The 14,068-nt window shown below is 42.2% G+C and overlaps 1 protein-coding gene across 12 annotated transcripts in view; it reads right to left on the reverse strand.

The window, feature by feature from the left end:
* SGK3 (serum/glucocorticoid regulated kinase family member 3) overlaps nucleotides 1-14,068 on the reverse strand; it is a 137,280-nt gene that overhangs the window by 57,307 nt on the left and 65,905 nt on the right. For 9 of the 12 annotated variants that reach the window (XM_060200643.1, XM_060200675.1, XM_060200684.1 and 6 more), the window contains one exon: nucleotides 1,946-2,190. In XM_060200643.1, coding sequence (XP_060056626.1) covers nucleotides 1,946-2,023 — 78 coding nt within the window. In that variant the 5' untranslated portion in view covers nucleotides 2,024-2,190. Of the gene's footprint in view, nucleotides 1-1,945; nucleotides 2,191-14,068 lie in introns of those variants that run through there. The other 3 variants (XM_060200696.1, XM_060200692.1, XM_060200668.1) reach the window with 2 other exon arrangements.

A 14,068-nucleotide genomic window follows, 5' to 3' on the forward strand; every position in this document is an offset into this window, starting at 1 on the left:
GCCTGAAGCTCCAAAGTCCTTCAATCCCCCACACCACAAGAAAGAGTTCAACAGTGCTTTTTTTTTTTTTAATTATCTTTATTTGATAGATATCCAGAGGGGAAGGGGGAAACAGAGAGGAAACACCTACAACACTGCTTCCCTCTCATGAAGCTTTCCCCCTGTAGGCGGGGACGGGGGCTCAAACCTGGGTCCTTCCTTGTGCACTATAGCATGTCCTCAACCAAGTGCGCCACAACCCAGCCCCTCAGGTGGCCACAGAATTTTACCTGTAATATGAAAAGAACTCTAGATTGAAAGTCCCTTGTTATGGGATTTACCTGTTAGGGGCCTAGTCAAGGGTCAGGGTATACTGAGTTAAGAGTAGGTGAAGGGCAACAAAAGGAAATAAAAATAAAAATAAAAAAAGAGTAGGTGAAAGGAATGTTCTGCGACTTGGTGGGCTGTACAGACATGGAGAGTTAGTTAGGGTGGAGCTGAGCAACCAGTGAGTTGCTGGGGGCGGGCCTAATCGAGCAAATAAAGCAAACCACAGGCTAATTTCATCAACTGCTGATGTGAGCAATGTAAGAACCTTCACCGGGCTCCCATGGGCTCAGTCATCAACTCCATTTCTCTACTCCCATAAACTATGATGACAAGCTGGAAAAGGTGTACTCACATAAGACAGAGAGAGAATTACTACAGCCTTTGCACTTTTTTTTTTTCTAAAAGAACTGCTTATAAGGCTAAGGAGACAGAATAATATTTATGTAAAAGACTTATGCCTGAGGTCCCAAGGTCCCAGCTTCAATCCCTAGCCAGAACTCAGCAGCATTCTGGTCTTTCTCTCACATTAAAATAAAATAAAGTAAAATAAACAAAAAAACTAACTGCATTTCAGCCCAAACAGTTAAACAGAATTGGATTAAAAGAACTTCTGCACACTAATCAGTGAATGGACTTACAAGAAAGATAAATGGGGAGTTGGACTGTAGCGCAGTGGGTTAAGCGCAGGTGGCGCAAAGCACAAGGACCGGCATAAGGATCCCGGTTCGAACCCCGGCTCCCCACCTGCAGGGGAGTCGCTTCACAGGCGGTGAAGCAGGTCTGCAGGTGTCTATCTTTCTCTCCTCTTTGTCTTCCCCTCCTCTCTCCATTTCTCTCTGTCCTATCCAACAACGACAACAACAATAATAACTACAACAATAAAACAACAAGGGCAACAAAAGGGAATAAATAAATAAAATAAATATTTTTGAAAAATGACATTTTTTTAGGGGGAGGACAGGAGATCATTGTATATATTAACAGGACTAACAAATAAATATAACAAATACTTTTTTACCCTAATTAGAAAAGTGACTATTCTTTAATAGTCGTCACTGACATGACAATTCAGTAAAGAGCAATCGTGCTTTTCCTCCAGAAGCCACAGAGCAGATACTATAATGAAAAACAAGCAAAGCCCAGGAGGCGTTGCAATGGATAAAGTGTTGGACTCTTAAGCATGAGTTCAAGTCATACACTAAAGTGATACTCTGGTTATCTTTCTCTCCTTCCTCTCATTGATAAATGAAATAAAATTATAAATGCCATAAAATAAAACTGTGGGAATTCAAAACAGTGGTAGTTAACATGGCATCAATGACTTCAGAGCCTCTACAGAGCATACAAAATTATATGTGGGTGGCAGAGGCCCCAGTATACGGATGGACATTTCCTGCTGAGTCCATCAAACAGTTTCATAGACTTTACCAAGAGAATAGCTTAATAGCCAACAGTCTGTAGGATTTTTAGAAACTATTCTATTAGCAGTACAAAGGGAACACTAGGGAGATATACTGTTGGAAAGATAAGCAAAACCTGGGTATGTTCTAGGTTAGGGAAAAGCAACAGTAGAAATGGAAAAAAACTCAATATTCATTCTTCCCCCCCTTTCTTTTTGTTTAAAGTTCATACTTACAGTAAACCTCTTCTTTTTCTCTCTGTGTTCATCAGAGCTGGGAATGCTTACACTTGGGCAGCTTTCCTTGTAGTCCATGATATATTCTCTTTGGAGTTATTGCTTCAAAAGGACACCAAAAAAAAAACAAAAAAACAAAACAAAAAAAAAAAAACAAGAATCCGAAAAACAGCAGAGGACAAATACAATGAGCTATCCCAAAACAGAAGCTCTCCTGCAGGGACGTTCAAATCCCATCGTGAGACCTTAACAGGAAACAAAACAAACAAACACAAAAAACTGGTTAGTAAAACAAGTTTGGGAGGTGGGGGAAGAGAGCGATGGTTACGCAAAGGACATTCATGCCTGAGGCTCTGAAGTCCTAGGTTCAATCCCCAGCACCAGCACAAGGCAGAGCTGAGCAGTGTTTCAGTTAAAAAATAAAACAAGTGGTCCAGGAGGTGGCACAGTGAATAAAGTATTGGGCTCTCAAGTGTGAGGTCTGGAGTTCAATCCTTGGCAGCACATGTACCAGAGTGATGTCTGGTTCTTCCTCTCTCTCTGCCTATTATTCTTCATGAATAAATAAAATCTTCAAAAAATAAATAAAAAATTACCCATTGACACTTATTAAAGCAGTAGGACTTACCTTAAGTAGCTCAAATAGAAAAGGTAAGAGGGAAAAATGCTTTACTTTTGGTCAAGGAGGTGGCATTGTGTAGGGGGCTGAACTGGGAAACATGAGGCCCAGCATCTTATGTGCCAGAGTGATGCTCTGATGCTACCCATATATATACCTACCTACCTGCCTCTAGCTCTCTGGTGTTAGTAAGTACAGCATTAAGCAAGAAGAAGTTTAAAACACCATGATTTACCATTCCTTGTTCAAATGACTCATCTGATGCTTATTCTGAAACGAATTTGCTTTTAACAAGTCTCGGTCCAAGTCAGACATTTAGCTTCTATTATGTCCCTATCAAATGCTAAGCCTCAAATAACTTGCGTCCCATTTTGCCTTCCTCACTACTAAAAAAATTCTGGGAACTAACGGCTAATTCTCACCCCCAGGCATTCAGAGGTAATGAATTCATAGCAGGACTTTTTACACGTGTGCTCAACCAGGTGTGCCATCACTCAGCTCCAGCAGGGCTTTTTAAAATGTGGTTTAAAATTGGTGTGGGCCTGGAAGGTGGTACAGTGGATGAAGTACTGGACTTTCAAGCATAAGGGCCTGAGTTCAATACCCAGCATCCCACACACCAGAGTGTGGAGTATGGCTCTGGTTCATTCTCAAATAAACAAATTAATCCTTAGAAAACAATAAACAGGTGGTACTTGCTTCAGCTTGGCATCCTAGCTGAATGGTAAATAGAGGTAAATTCCTAGTGGGAATTTACCTCTATTTTACAAATGTGGTAAGTGAGATACATAGAGGTTAAATAATTTGCCATTCCAGGATTTGAAACCTAGTATTTCTTTCTCCTGAATATAATGGACAGGAGGGGAGCGACTAGGGCAGAGAGACACATTACAGTACCACTGTACCATCCACAGTGGTTCCTTAATGCTGTCATGGTGCTCTTTATAGCCCCAGGGACTGAACCCAGAATCCCACACATGATAAGGCAGGTACTTTATCTTCTGATCCCAACACCAGTCTTCATCCATGCTCTAACAGTCTGAAACGCTGACTCTATGGCGGACTTCTAAGGTCCATCTCTTGCCCTTTCTTCTTGCTTGTGACTTCAGGTGGACCTCAGTCAGTGAGAAGCATCAGCAAAAAACTGAGTGGCAGGAGGAGTGAGATGTTCATCTATTTCTTTTTTTTTTGCCTCCAGGGTTATTGCTGGGCTTGGTGCCTGCACTATGAATCCACTGCTCCTGGAGGCTATTTTTTCCCCCATTTTGTTGCCCTTGTTGTTGTGCTTGTTGTAGTTGTTATTGTTGTCATAACTGTTGTTGTTGGATAGGACAGAGAGAAATGGAGAGAGGAGGGGAAGACAGACAGGAGGAGAGAAAGATAAACACCTGCGGACCTGCTTCACTTCACTTGTGAAGTGACTCCCCTGCAGGTGGGGAGCCGGGGGGCTCGAACCGGGATCTTTACTCTGGCCCTTGTGCTTTGCACCATGTGCGCTTAACCTGCTGAGCTACCACCCGACTCCCTGCTAATCTATTTCTTACTCCTGCTCCCTTTCTGGCATGCAAAAATGTCTATGGCCACAGTTCTTACCAAGTGGCTCCTCTCCACAGAAATAGCTAAAAGTTTTAGAGTAGTAAGGGCTTCCAAACTCTGTTAGTAGAAGTGCTTCCCTGTGGCCCGGTGGTTCTCTTACCCTGACCACAGCAGTTTAGTAAAATAGTCCCTTTGTTAGATACTTTTCAGTGTTCCATGGGGCTGACACAGTAATTAGTACCAAAAATGACCTTGAGAAGCAGACCCTTGTGGTCCAGGAGGTGGTACAGTGGATAAATCACTGGACTCTGAAGCATGAGGTCCTGACTTCAGTCCCTGGCAGCACATGTACCAGAGTGATGTCTGGTTCTTTCTCTCTCTCCTATCTTTCTCATGAATAAATAAATAAATTCTTTTTAAAAGAAGAAAAAAGAGACCTTTAAAAATGGGAGTCATGTTTGATGAAGGCACTGATGACCATCCTATGGAGAAAGCTGTTTGGAAACTGACAATCTGGCAATAATGTCATTCCAATTTCCTCTTTTTTTAATTTTATTTTGTTGGGAAATTGTGCAGATGTGGTCAAACATTGGCAGTGCCCACAAACAACTATATTTCCACGCAAGCATTATTTACAGATCTCCACCACGTTATCCCCTCAGGGTATTGCTAATTCAATTAAAACCATTGCAACAGTTGCTAATGATGCTTCCACCTTCCCAACATGCCCTTTACCTCTCTCTACCCCCTTTCCTAGCCAATCCCATCCCGACTTGCCACTTCTGGAATTCTTCCATAAAAGCCGCTCACATTTCAGCTTTAGCTCTTTTTGCTCTTCTCTCTTCCGTGACTATATCTGGAGAAGGGCTGTTGGGCATAGCGGGAGGCGGCCATTTTGCTAGCTCCACGTGGCCTGAACCACTGTGCTCTCACCCACTCTGGGGCATCCGAGTGAATAAAGATTTGCATTCCCAAACCACCACAAATTCCTGGTTTCTTCTCTCTCCCCCAGGATGCAAACTGACATTATTTATTTATTAATGAGAGATATAGGAGGGAGAGAGAGAGAGAGAGAGAAAGAACCAGACATCACTCTGATACATGTACTGCCGGGGATTGAATTCAGGACCTCAGGCTTGAGAGACCAACATTTTATCCACTGCGCCACCTCCCGGACCGCTCCAATTTCCTCTTATGGTGTCACAGATGGTGGATAAGGTGCTAGAAGTCCAAGTGAAGTGAACGATGAAAATGAAGACTTCCAAGGCTGTGACATGGGCTGGGGCTGTTCCTAGCTATTGTTAAGAACATGCACAAAGCAAACAACAAATGGAAAGCTGTGAACTTCCCAACAGATGGGTGGGAAAACTGATGGCTGTTATAAAGGACCCCTTTTCTTTAACAGTTACTAAGCTGATGGCACTATGGGTCAAACTCAGGGTTTGAGGATAAGGGCTGGAGAGTCAATTAAACATGCAGCCGTGCAGCCCCTAATAATAATAACCTTATGTTAATAAAGGCACTGAATGGAAAGGAGAATAATTCCAAGTCACAGATGCAGGTACTTTGGGTAGATACAAATGAACCTAGAAAGGCTGAACTTGGGTTGGGGAAATAAGCAAAATGAAATCCCAGAGGTCAATATGAGGGTCAGTCACTGATATCACATACAAGCCAGAGTTGAGCAGTGCTTTGGTCCCTGTCTTTAATAAAAGTAAACAAAACTCTCAGTCCTCTCATAAAACTTTTTCCCATATGTATTACCAGAGCACTCTTCAGCTCTGGCTTATGGTGGTGCAAGGGACTGAACCTGGAACTCTGGGGCCTCAGGCATGAAAGTCTGTTTGCATAACCATTATGCTATCTACCCTCCACCCTCCTCTCATAAATCTGTTTCACAAGCAGGTGCCATTTCTCCTCACTACCTACTCCCACTGCCCATAGTTGGAGTTAGAGCCCAAGAGACCAGAAGGAAAGTTGAAAGTATACTTTGGGAAGATTGGTTTTGGAAAAAAAAAATTGCACAATCTCTACAATTTTTAGCAGCAAGAATCTGAGGAGCCTATATGGATGTACACTCAAGGAATGTTAGACCTTTGTGAAGGAGATAACATAGTATTTATGCAAAAGATGTTCCTGCCTGAGGTCCTGAAGTTCCAGGTTCAATCCCCCCACACCACCATAAACCAGAGCTGAGCAGTAGTACCCTAGTAAAAAAATACGGGGCCAGATACAGCCCATCCGTTTTTCTCAGTGTCTTTCTCCAGAAGAACCTAGAGCCATTCAAAAAGGTGACTTCCTGTTGTTGAACAGGAAATGCAGCCCTTCTGCTACTGGACACTAGCCCTGAACTGACATTTACCTCTGGAGACTCAAACTATAAGAGTTTCCATCTCAATCTAAGGAGAGGTGAGACAGGAAATCAGCCCTGTGATCTTACAGTGGACCCATCCATCCTGTGGTTATTTTCTTAGGTGTAGAATTTTAGTAGAAACAGATACTAACTTGTTCATCAAATTCCCACATTGGCTCCCTGCCTCGTGTCATAATAGTTACTAAGAAAGAAAGAACCACAGTGAAGCCCCTGGTTTTCTCCTCAACAAGAAAGTAAACAAAATCTACACCATAGCCCTAGGAGAGACTCAGAAATCATTACTATGACCAAATATTTAAAAGGTACATGGGTGTTAATTCCTATTGTGTCTCCATCTAACTTTCAACATTACCTGGATCAAGACCAGAAGGATCATGGAACATACATGACCACAGATCACCATCAAGGGTGGTGGCCCACCTGGCTGAGCGCACATAATACAGTGTGCAAGGCCCAGGGTTCAAGCCCTCCTCGATCTTCCCACCTGCAGTGGGAAAGCTTTGCAAGTGGTGAAGTAGTGCGGCAGGTCTCTCTCACCGCCTTCCCTCTCGATTTCTGTCTGTCTGTATCCAATAAGTAAAAAAATATAATAAAAAATTTAAAAAAGCAGATCACCATCAATTTAATAAGGTGGTGATGCCATTGAATTAAATCACAGCTGGTTTTCCACCTGTGGTGGTTTTTGCTGGAGAAAAATAGCATCACCCCTGATAAACGGTAAAGAACTACTGGCATGGCAAGTGTTTTTGTCCCTATCATGATCAGTAAGAACGAGAAAGTTTGGAAGAAATGGCAGCAGAACAGCATTATCTCACTGGACGGTTATGTCTGCAATGGCATAATGCAGCCTGGAGGGACTTCAACAGTCTCAGTACTTTATAGATCAGCACAGTGGACCATCACACTGTTAACTGAACCAGGTAGACAAGAAATAGCAAGCATCTGGGACGGCGTTCCAAAACACACATAATCTCCCACACCTATGGACATGTAATCTTTGACAAAGGTGCCCAGAATATTAAATGAGAAAAGTAGAATCTCTTCAACAAATTGTATTGGAAAAATGGGGTTGAGACATGCAGAAGAATGAAACTGAACCACTATATATCACCAAACACAAAAGTAAATTTCTAAAACACATATAAGTGAGAGGAATGAAGATAAACTCTGTGGAAGTTTTAGGATCCACCAACTGACAGTTTCTGTTGTTCCAGAGGTCTGAGGCAGGAAGATCTCCTTTACAGTGAGAGAAACAGCTTCATGTTATACTGTGACAGAGGCAAAAACAATTGACAGATTTCATGCTGCTCTGACTCATCCTTATGGATAAACCATAAGATTGCCAGTTTTTATTGCGGCCTGGTCCAAAAGAAGGTTCTATGGCAATAAATGTGGTCCCAACGCTTAGACTTATACCACACCATAGCCAGGATACTGGAAATGGCATGACAAATAAGGATGGGATGAGGAGCCTCTGATGATTGCCAAGAGAAGAATGAGAGTAGTACAACCTTTAGGTTTTATCAACAACTATTATTCATTTGGTTCATAGCTAGCTACTAAGACCAGGTAAAGACTGGGTACCTATCTGTGGGAAATCAAGGCTAATATATCAAGAACTGTCCACAATGGACAAAATATTATCTGACCCACTGAGCCATAAAGTTGAGCTACATAGAAGCATTCCATTGGCATCACACACCCAAGACCAGGCCTAACAGGTATGGAAGGCACAAGTCAACTTCAGGAACAGGAGACTTTCTTATACGTCTTCCTTCCTTCTTTAAACCCATATTCACACAGGAGAAGCCTTTGACAGCTAGTGGGAAAAGGAAAAAGCATGAGTAGCCAAGCATTATGTGCTGGCACTAGCCAGAAGTGAAAGGATGCATTTCTCTTCAGAAATGTTCTAATGGTGTTGAAGGAGAACCTTCCCAGTGAGTCGAATCCTAAGCAGTAATCATGGTGGCCCCTGCATGTTAGCAGAGTTGTATGTCTGAGGTGTGTAAATATTTATGTGTTAAGTCCTTGTGTTGTGGGTAGTGGCTAATTCTGGTCAGGGACTTGGAAAGAATAATGAAGTTAAGTTCACTGAGAGAGTATGTGGGGGGGGGGCGGGGTAGGAGGGCAGGGATGGAGTGAGGTTTGTAGAAATGTACAAAGGAGGGGCCAGGGAGGAGGTTCAGCAGAATCAGTGCAGGACTCTGACGAATGAGATCTCCGGCAAATGTTCCAGGGTGGACCTCTGGTTCTCATATTAAATGAAGAAATAAAGCTTTTAAACAACAACAGAGAGGTATATGAAGGCATATTTCAGAGCAGCAGAGAATGTGAGGAAAAAATGTTTTCCACATAAATAAGTGCCCATTAGAGATCAGCCGCTGCAGAGGCTCTCCTCAATCATCAGGTAGCAGAGAGCACTAGTCCTGTGGATAACTGCCGCATTCTCAACTATCCATTGCTCAATGGACCCCTGACAAACGGTCCAGGCCATAGGGCTAGAAAGCATATAAAGTTATCAAGCAATATGGTCTTCCTCTTTACAAAGACAAATCTATCAACAGCTACTGTCAGTGTTGTGACTGGGCACTTAATAGTGGCAGTATGGAGACAGAAGATATTAATTAGAATTTTCTCTCTTCTCTCTCTCTTGTACTCCTTGAAAGTCTTATGTCACTGGGCAACTCTATGAATGATTGAGCAATGCTGTGGTGTCTACTGAGTACTATTCAGTTCTGATTTATGGTGTTGTGGGGGATTGAACCTGGGACTTTGGAGCCTCAGGCATGAGAGTCTCTTTGCATAACTATTATACTGTTAACCCCCACCGAGAATATTTTTCATTCTGTTCCCTCTTAGGCAATGTTGTGTGGTTTTGTTTGTTTACCAGAGCACTGCTCAGCTCTGGCTTGTGGTAGTTCAGGGGTTTGAACCTGGGACTTCAGAGCCTCAGGCATGAGAGTTTCAAGCAGAACCACTATGCTATTTTCCCCTCCCTGGTAGTTGTTTCTCTAAAGTCATGCCTGTTGGCAAATCCTCTCTCTTATACAACTCATGCACTGAGGCCTCACATGTGTCGTCACCATTTCTGGGCTGATTTTCTTCTCTTTCATTATCTTCATTTCAGAGAGAAAGGAAGAGACACCACAGCATTGCTCAATCATTCATGGAGCGTCACCCAGTGACATAAGACTTTCAAGTAGTGCAGTGTCTCTAACCTATAAACTCACCTGATAGTTGAGCTCTCTTGGCTACCCATCACACCACTCTTGTGAGGACAAAATGCTATACTCTCTACTTCAAGTCCTTGGACAAGGTTTTAATGACCTACGCCCTAGGTTCCTAGTATAGAAAATGGAGCTATTAAACTTAGAAGCAACCCAGATGCTTAACAACAGACAAGATGCTAAAAATAGCTGTGGTACATATACACAACGAAATACTACACAACTGTTAAAAATGATAAAGTTAACTCCTTTACCATATCTTGGACAAAACTTGAAGGTAACATGCTGAATGAGATAAGCTAGAAAGAGAAGGATGAATCCTAAATGATCTCACTCATAGCTAGAACGTAAGAGGCAAGGGCAGTAAGGGAAAACAGAGGCACAACTTGGACTGGTATGGTGTATTGCACCAAAGTAAAAGACTCTGGGGAAGGAGGGGACGGGTTGGGGTAGGATGGAGGGACTCTGGTATCCTGGTATATGACAATGGAAAAGGACCTAGGATGGGGGAGTGTCTGCAAAAGCTATAAACCAGATGGCAATTGCAGTGAATAGAAAGTAGCACTGCAAGGGCAGGAAAGGTGGCTGAGCAGTTACATAAAATGACTTTCGGGAGGTCAGGCGGTAGCGCAGCTGGTTAAGCGCACGTGGTACAAAGCGCAAGGACCAGCAGAAGGATCCGTTTAGAGCCCCCCCAGCTCACCACCTGCAGGGGACACTTCGCAGGCGGTGAAGCAGGTCTGCAGGTGTCTTTCTCTCCCCTTCTCAGTCTTCCCCTCCTCTCTCCATTTCTCTCTGTCCTATTCAACAACAATAACATCAAGAACAATAATAACTACAACAATAAAATAACAAGGGCAACAAAAGGGAAAATAAATAAATATTGGAAATTTTTTTTAATTATGGGACACTTCTGCACCCCAAAAGTCATTTGATCCATACTCCTAGTGGGGGAGAAATGCTAGGGGGAAGACGACCAGAGAGCTTTGAACTCCAACTCTATCAGGTCCCAGAGAGAGAAGAGGGAAAAAGAGAGGGATATTTGGATGTAGTAATAGGTGTTATGTCTGACCTGGAAAGGAAGAGAAGACAGGATTTTAAAAAAAGGGAAGGGGAGGGGGGTCAGGTGGTGGTGCAGCGGGTTAAGTGCACATGGCAAAAAAAAAAAAAAAAAAGGGAAGGGGGCAAATATGTACAAATATAGACAGATAGTTATAAAAAATAGTTTACCCATATCTGCAACCTTAGGAGAACTGTGTACATACAATGTAGGGGTTGGGAATATAAAACTCTGGTGGTAGGAACCGGTGTGGAGTTGTACCCCTGTTATCTTGTAATTTTGTGAATCAATACTAAGTCACTTTAAAAAAAGAATTATGGGACATCAAAAGGAACACCATTTGCATCATAGAAATGCAAGAAGAAAAGAGAAAAAGGTGGAATTCATATCTGAAGAATTATTAGCTGAGATTTTCGTCATTAAAGGAGACAGATGACCTCCCTCCCCCTTCGGATCCAGGAAGCTCAAAAGAGCTCCAAGAAAAATGAATCCGAACCTAAGTTCACTGAGGCATACACATAATGACTGAAATGGCAAAGGTCAAAGACGAAGAAAAAAAGTCTGCCAGAGAAAAGCAGTCACCCTAAGAGATCTGAGAAGATCATCAGCTGATTTCTGTACAGAAATTCTCATGGCTAGAAAGGCCTTTCAGCATGTATTGAAAGTTTTGATCAGTGGAGAAGAAATTATAGAAGCCAGACCTTCCACCTTCTGTACCCCATAATGATCCTGGGCCCATATTCCCAGAGAGATAAAGAATAGGAAAGCTTTCAAGGGAGGGGATGAGATATGGAGCTCTGGTGGTGGGAACTGTGTGGAATTGTACTCCTCTTATCCTATGGTCTTGTCACTATTTCCATTCTAGAAATAAAGTTTTTAAAAAGTTTTGAATGGAAAAGGACCTTCACCCAGACTGCCCCGCTCTCTGAAGGGAGACTAGATCAAAATACTCTGTCACCCAGGAAGATGGGTCCTGAAATTAGTGCAGCCTACATGTTCTTTAGCTATTACAACAGAATGTGAGCTCAGACCTACAGGGATGCAGAGGTTACACAGGCTCCTGTGCTGAATTTGGGCCCCAGATCAAATCAATGGGGCTTACAGTTAATGGTATTTATATACTTTTCCCATATTTGGAAGCTACTCTCTGCCCAGATCCAGTTTTCCAGTCCTATTTCCAACTCTGACACCATCTCTCCAGATAATACCTTTGGCCCACCTGCATGTTAGCTGTTGGGCTCAGGCAAAAATTAGAAACGTAATCACTTGCAAATGCTAACTAGTCGGTAATCATAGTGCTAGACCTCCAAATCTATTTGATTCCAAATCTGATGTACTTACTTGCTATACTGCACAGTCTGACTTTAAGATTTCCCTTTCCTCCAAACAAAATCAAACCGGCAACCTAATAATATTTAGTATTTAGTGGCTAAGCGAAATTACAAATCAGACTGTGCTTGACATATGTCAAGCTGGTTGCCCCTCACAGGGGCTCTACTAAGAGAAAATGAAGAAGAAACTGAAATGTAAGTCTATGAAGCGATCTAGCTTAGGTGGCGGTGCTGATATGGACCCAGGTGGACTGAATCAGGACACTACCCATTACACCACACTGACTCTACGACATATGCACACACTGTTGTATGCTTTACATTGGGTTGTTCTAGTTCTCCCCCCCCCCCACCAAGAGAATTGGATCAGTCCAGTTAGTTTTGCGGGCCCACTTGGCCCCGCCCCAAGGAACCCCGCCAGAGTTCCAGAGTTAGAGAGTTGCAGAGTTCGAGTTAGAGAGAGTGCTTGCGCCGCCGCAAAGAGACAGCAGAGTTCTGTTTGGTGAATAGTTTGGTTTAGTTTATGAATCGTTGTTCCTGAATAAAGAAATACAGCTTCCCTGCTCAGTCGTACGTCTCTGGTTGTCTCTGTTACCCGCCGTGAAGCTAGCCCAGCAGGAGCCGTTGGAATTTTTAACAACACACCATGCTCTAAAGAATTCTCTGCTATCTCTCTCCCTCTCTACTTCCCCCTCCCCCTCTCAATTTCTCTATCTCTAGCCAATAAATAAGTTAATTTTTTTTTTCTAAAAAAAAAAAAAAAGAGTTCTCTGAGAGGCAAGGAAAAAGATTCATTGACTTATTTTTTAAATAGTAGTTTATGGAAAAGCAAGTCTGCTATTACTGTAAGTGTAATGTATGGTTACATTTCACTTATAGAAGTGAAGCAATTTAAGCTTTGCAAAACCATCTGTGGTTAGACAGTGAAATAAAAACAGAAAAAGAATCGATATAAGGACTTTCTTAACTTTCTTAAAGAAAAAGAAAAAAAATTAAATATTTGCTGTGTGAACACAAGCTGAAATTTTTGGAGAAAGATCAGAATATAGAGTTTTTCAAAATATCCCTGTCGGGGTTGGAAGACAGTCCCACAGTAAGGCACAGAATGAATGTGCATGTAGAAAGTCTCAGGTTCAATTCTTTGCAATGAAATACTCCCAGGTAGGTGCTCTCATAAAAAACAAAGAAATATATCTTTAAAAAAAAATTGTATTCATTCTACTGAAGAATCAAGATCATCTTATAGATTGGTTCCCTGGGATAGCTATTTTGCCTAGGGGTAGTTCACATGGCTTTCATCATACCAAGTTCAGACTCCCACCCAGGATGGAAGAAATAACCTTAATATCCTGTCAGTGAATCAACTCAGCCAAATCCAACAAGACAGAAAGAAGGATCAGAGAACAGAACTTCCAGAAGAGGATAGGCCTTAGGGAGGACAGCGATTTGCAGACTACATATTATATGTATTCGTGTATCTCACTGGGAGATAGCTGGCAATTTCTGAAGATATTTTTGGTTGTCACAACTTGTGGAGCTACTAATGGCAATTTGCCAAGGATAGCATTGAACACTCTAAAATGTAGAAAACAGCCAGAGAGTTAATTAGCTGACCCAAAATCTCAATAGTGTTGGGGCTGAGAAACTAACACTGAAAGAGCATAAATTCCAGGTACTGCTCTAAAGTACTCACATTTCACACATAAATTGATCTTCAAACCAACCCATGACTTACCATCCTGTTTTATAGATGAGGAAACCTAGATTGCAAAGAATACCTTCCACAAAGTCACAGCTTTGGCGGCAGCATTACCAATGAATTCAGCTCTAAAACAAGGGCCAGTCTCATAAACACCATCCCTCATTTGCTTAAGGTGCTACTGCATGAATCCCTGCTCAATTGTCTTTGCAGCTAGAGAGCTAAAGAGAAGAGTGTGTCCATTAGCAATGAAGTGATGAAAAAGAAAGTGATGCAC

Source organism: Erinaceus europaeus, chromosome 1 (genome assembly GCF_950295315.1).
Source record: "Erinaceus europaeus chromosome 1, mEriEur2.1, whole genome shotgun sequence".
Classification (NCBI taxonomy): domain Eukaryota; kingdom Metazoa; phylum Chordata; class Mammalia; order Eulipotyphla; family Erinaceidae; genus Erinaceus; species Erinaceus europaeus.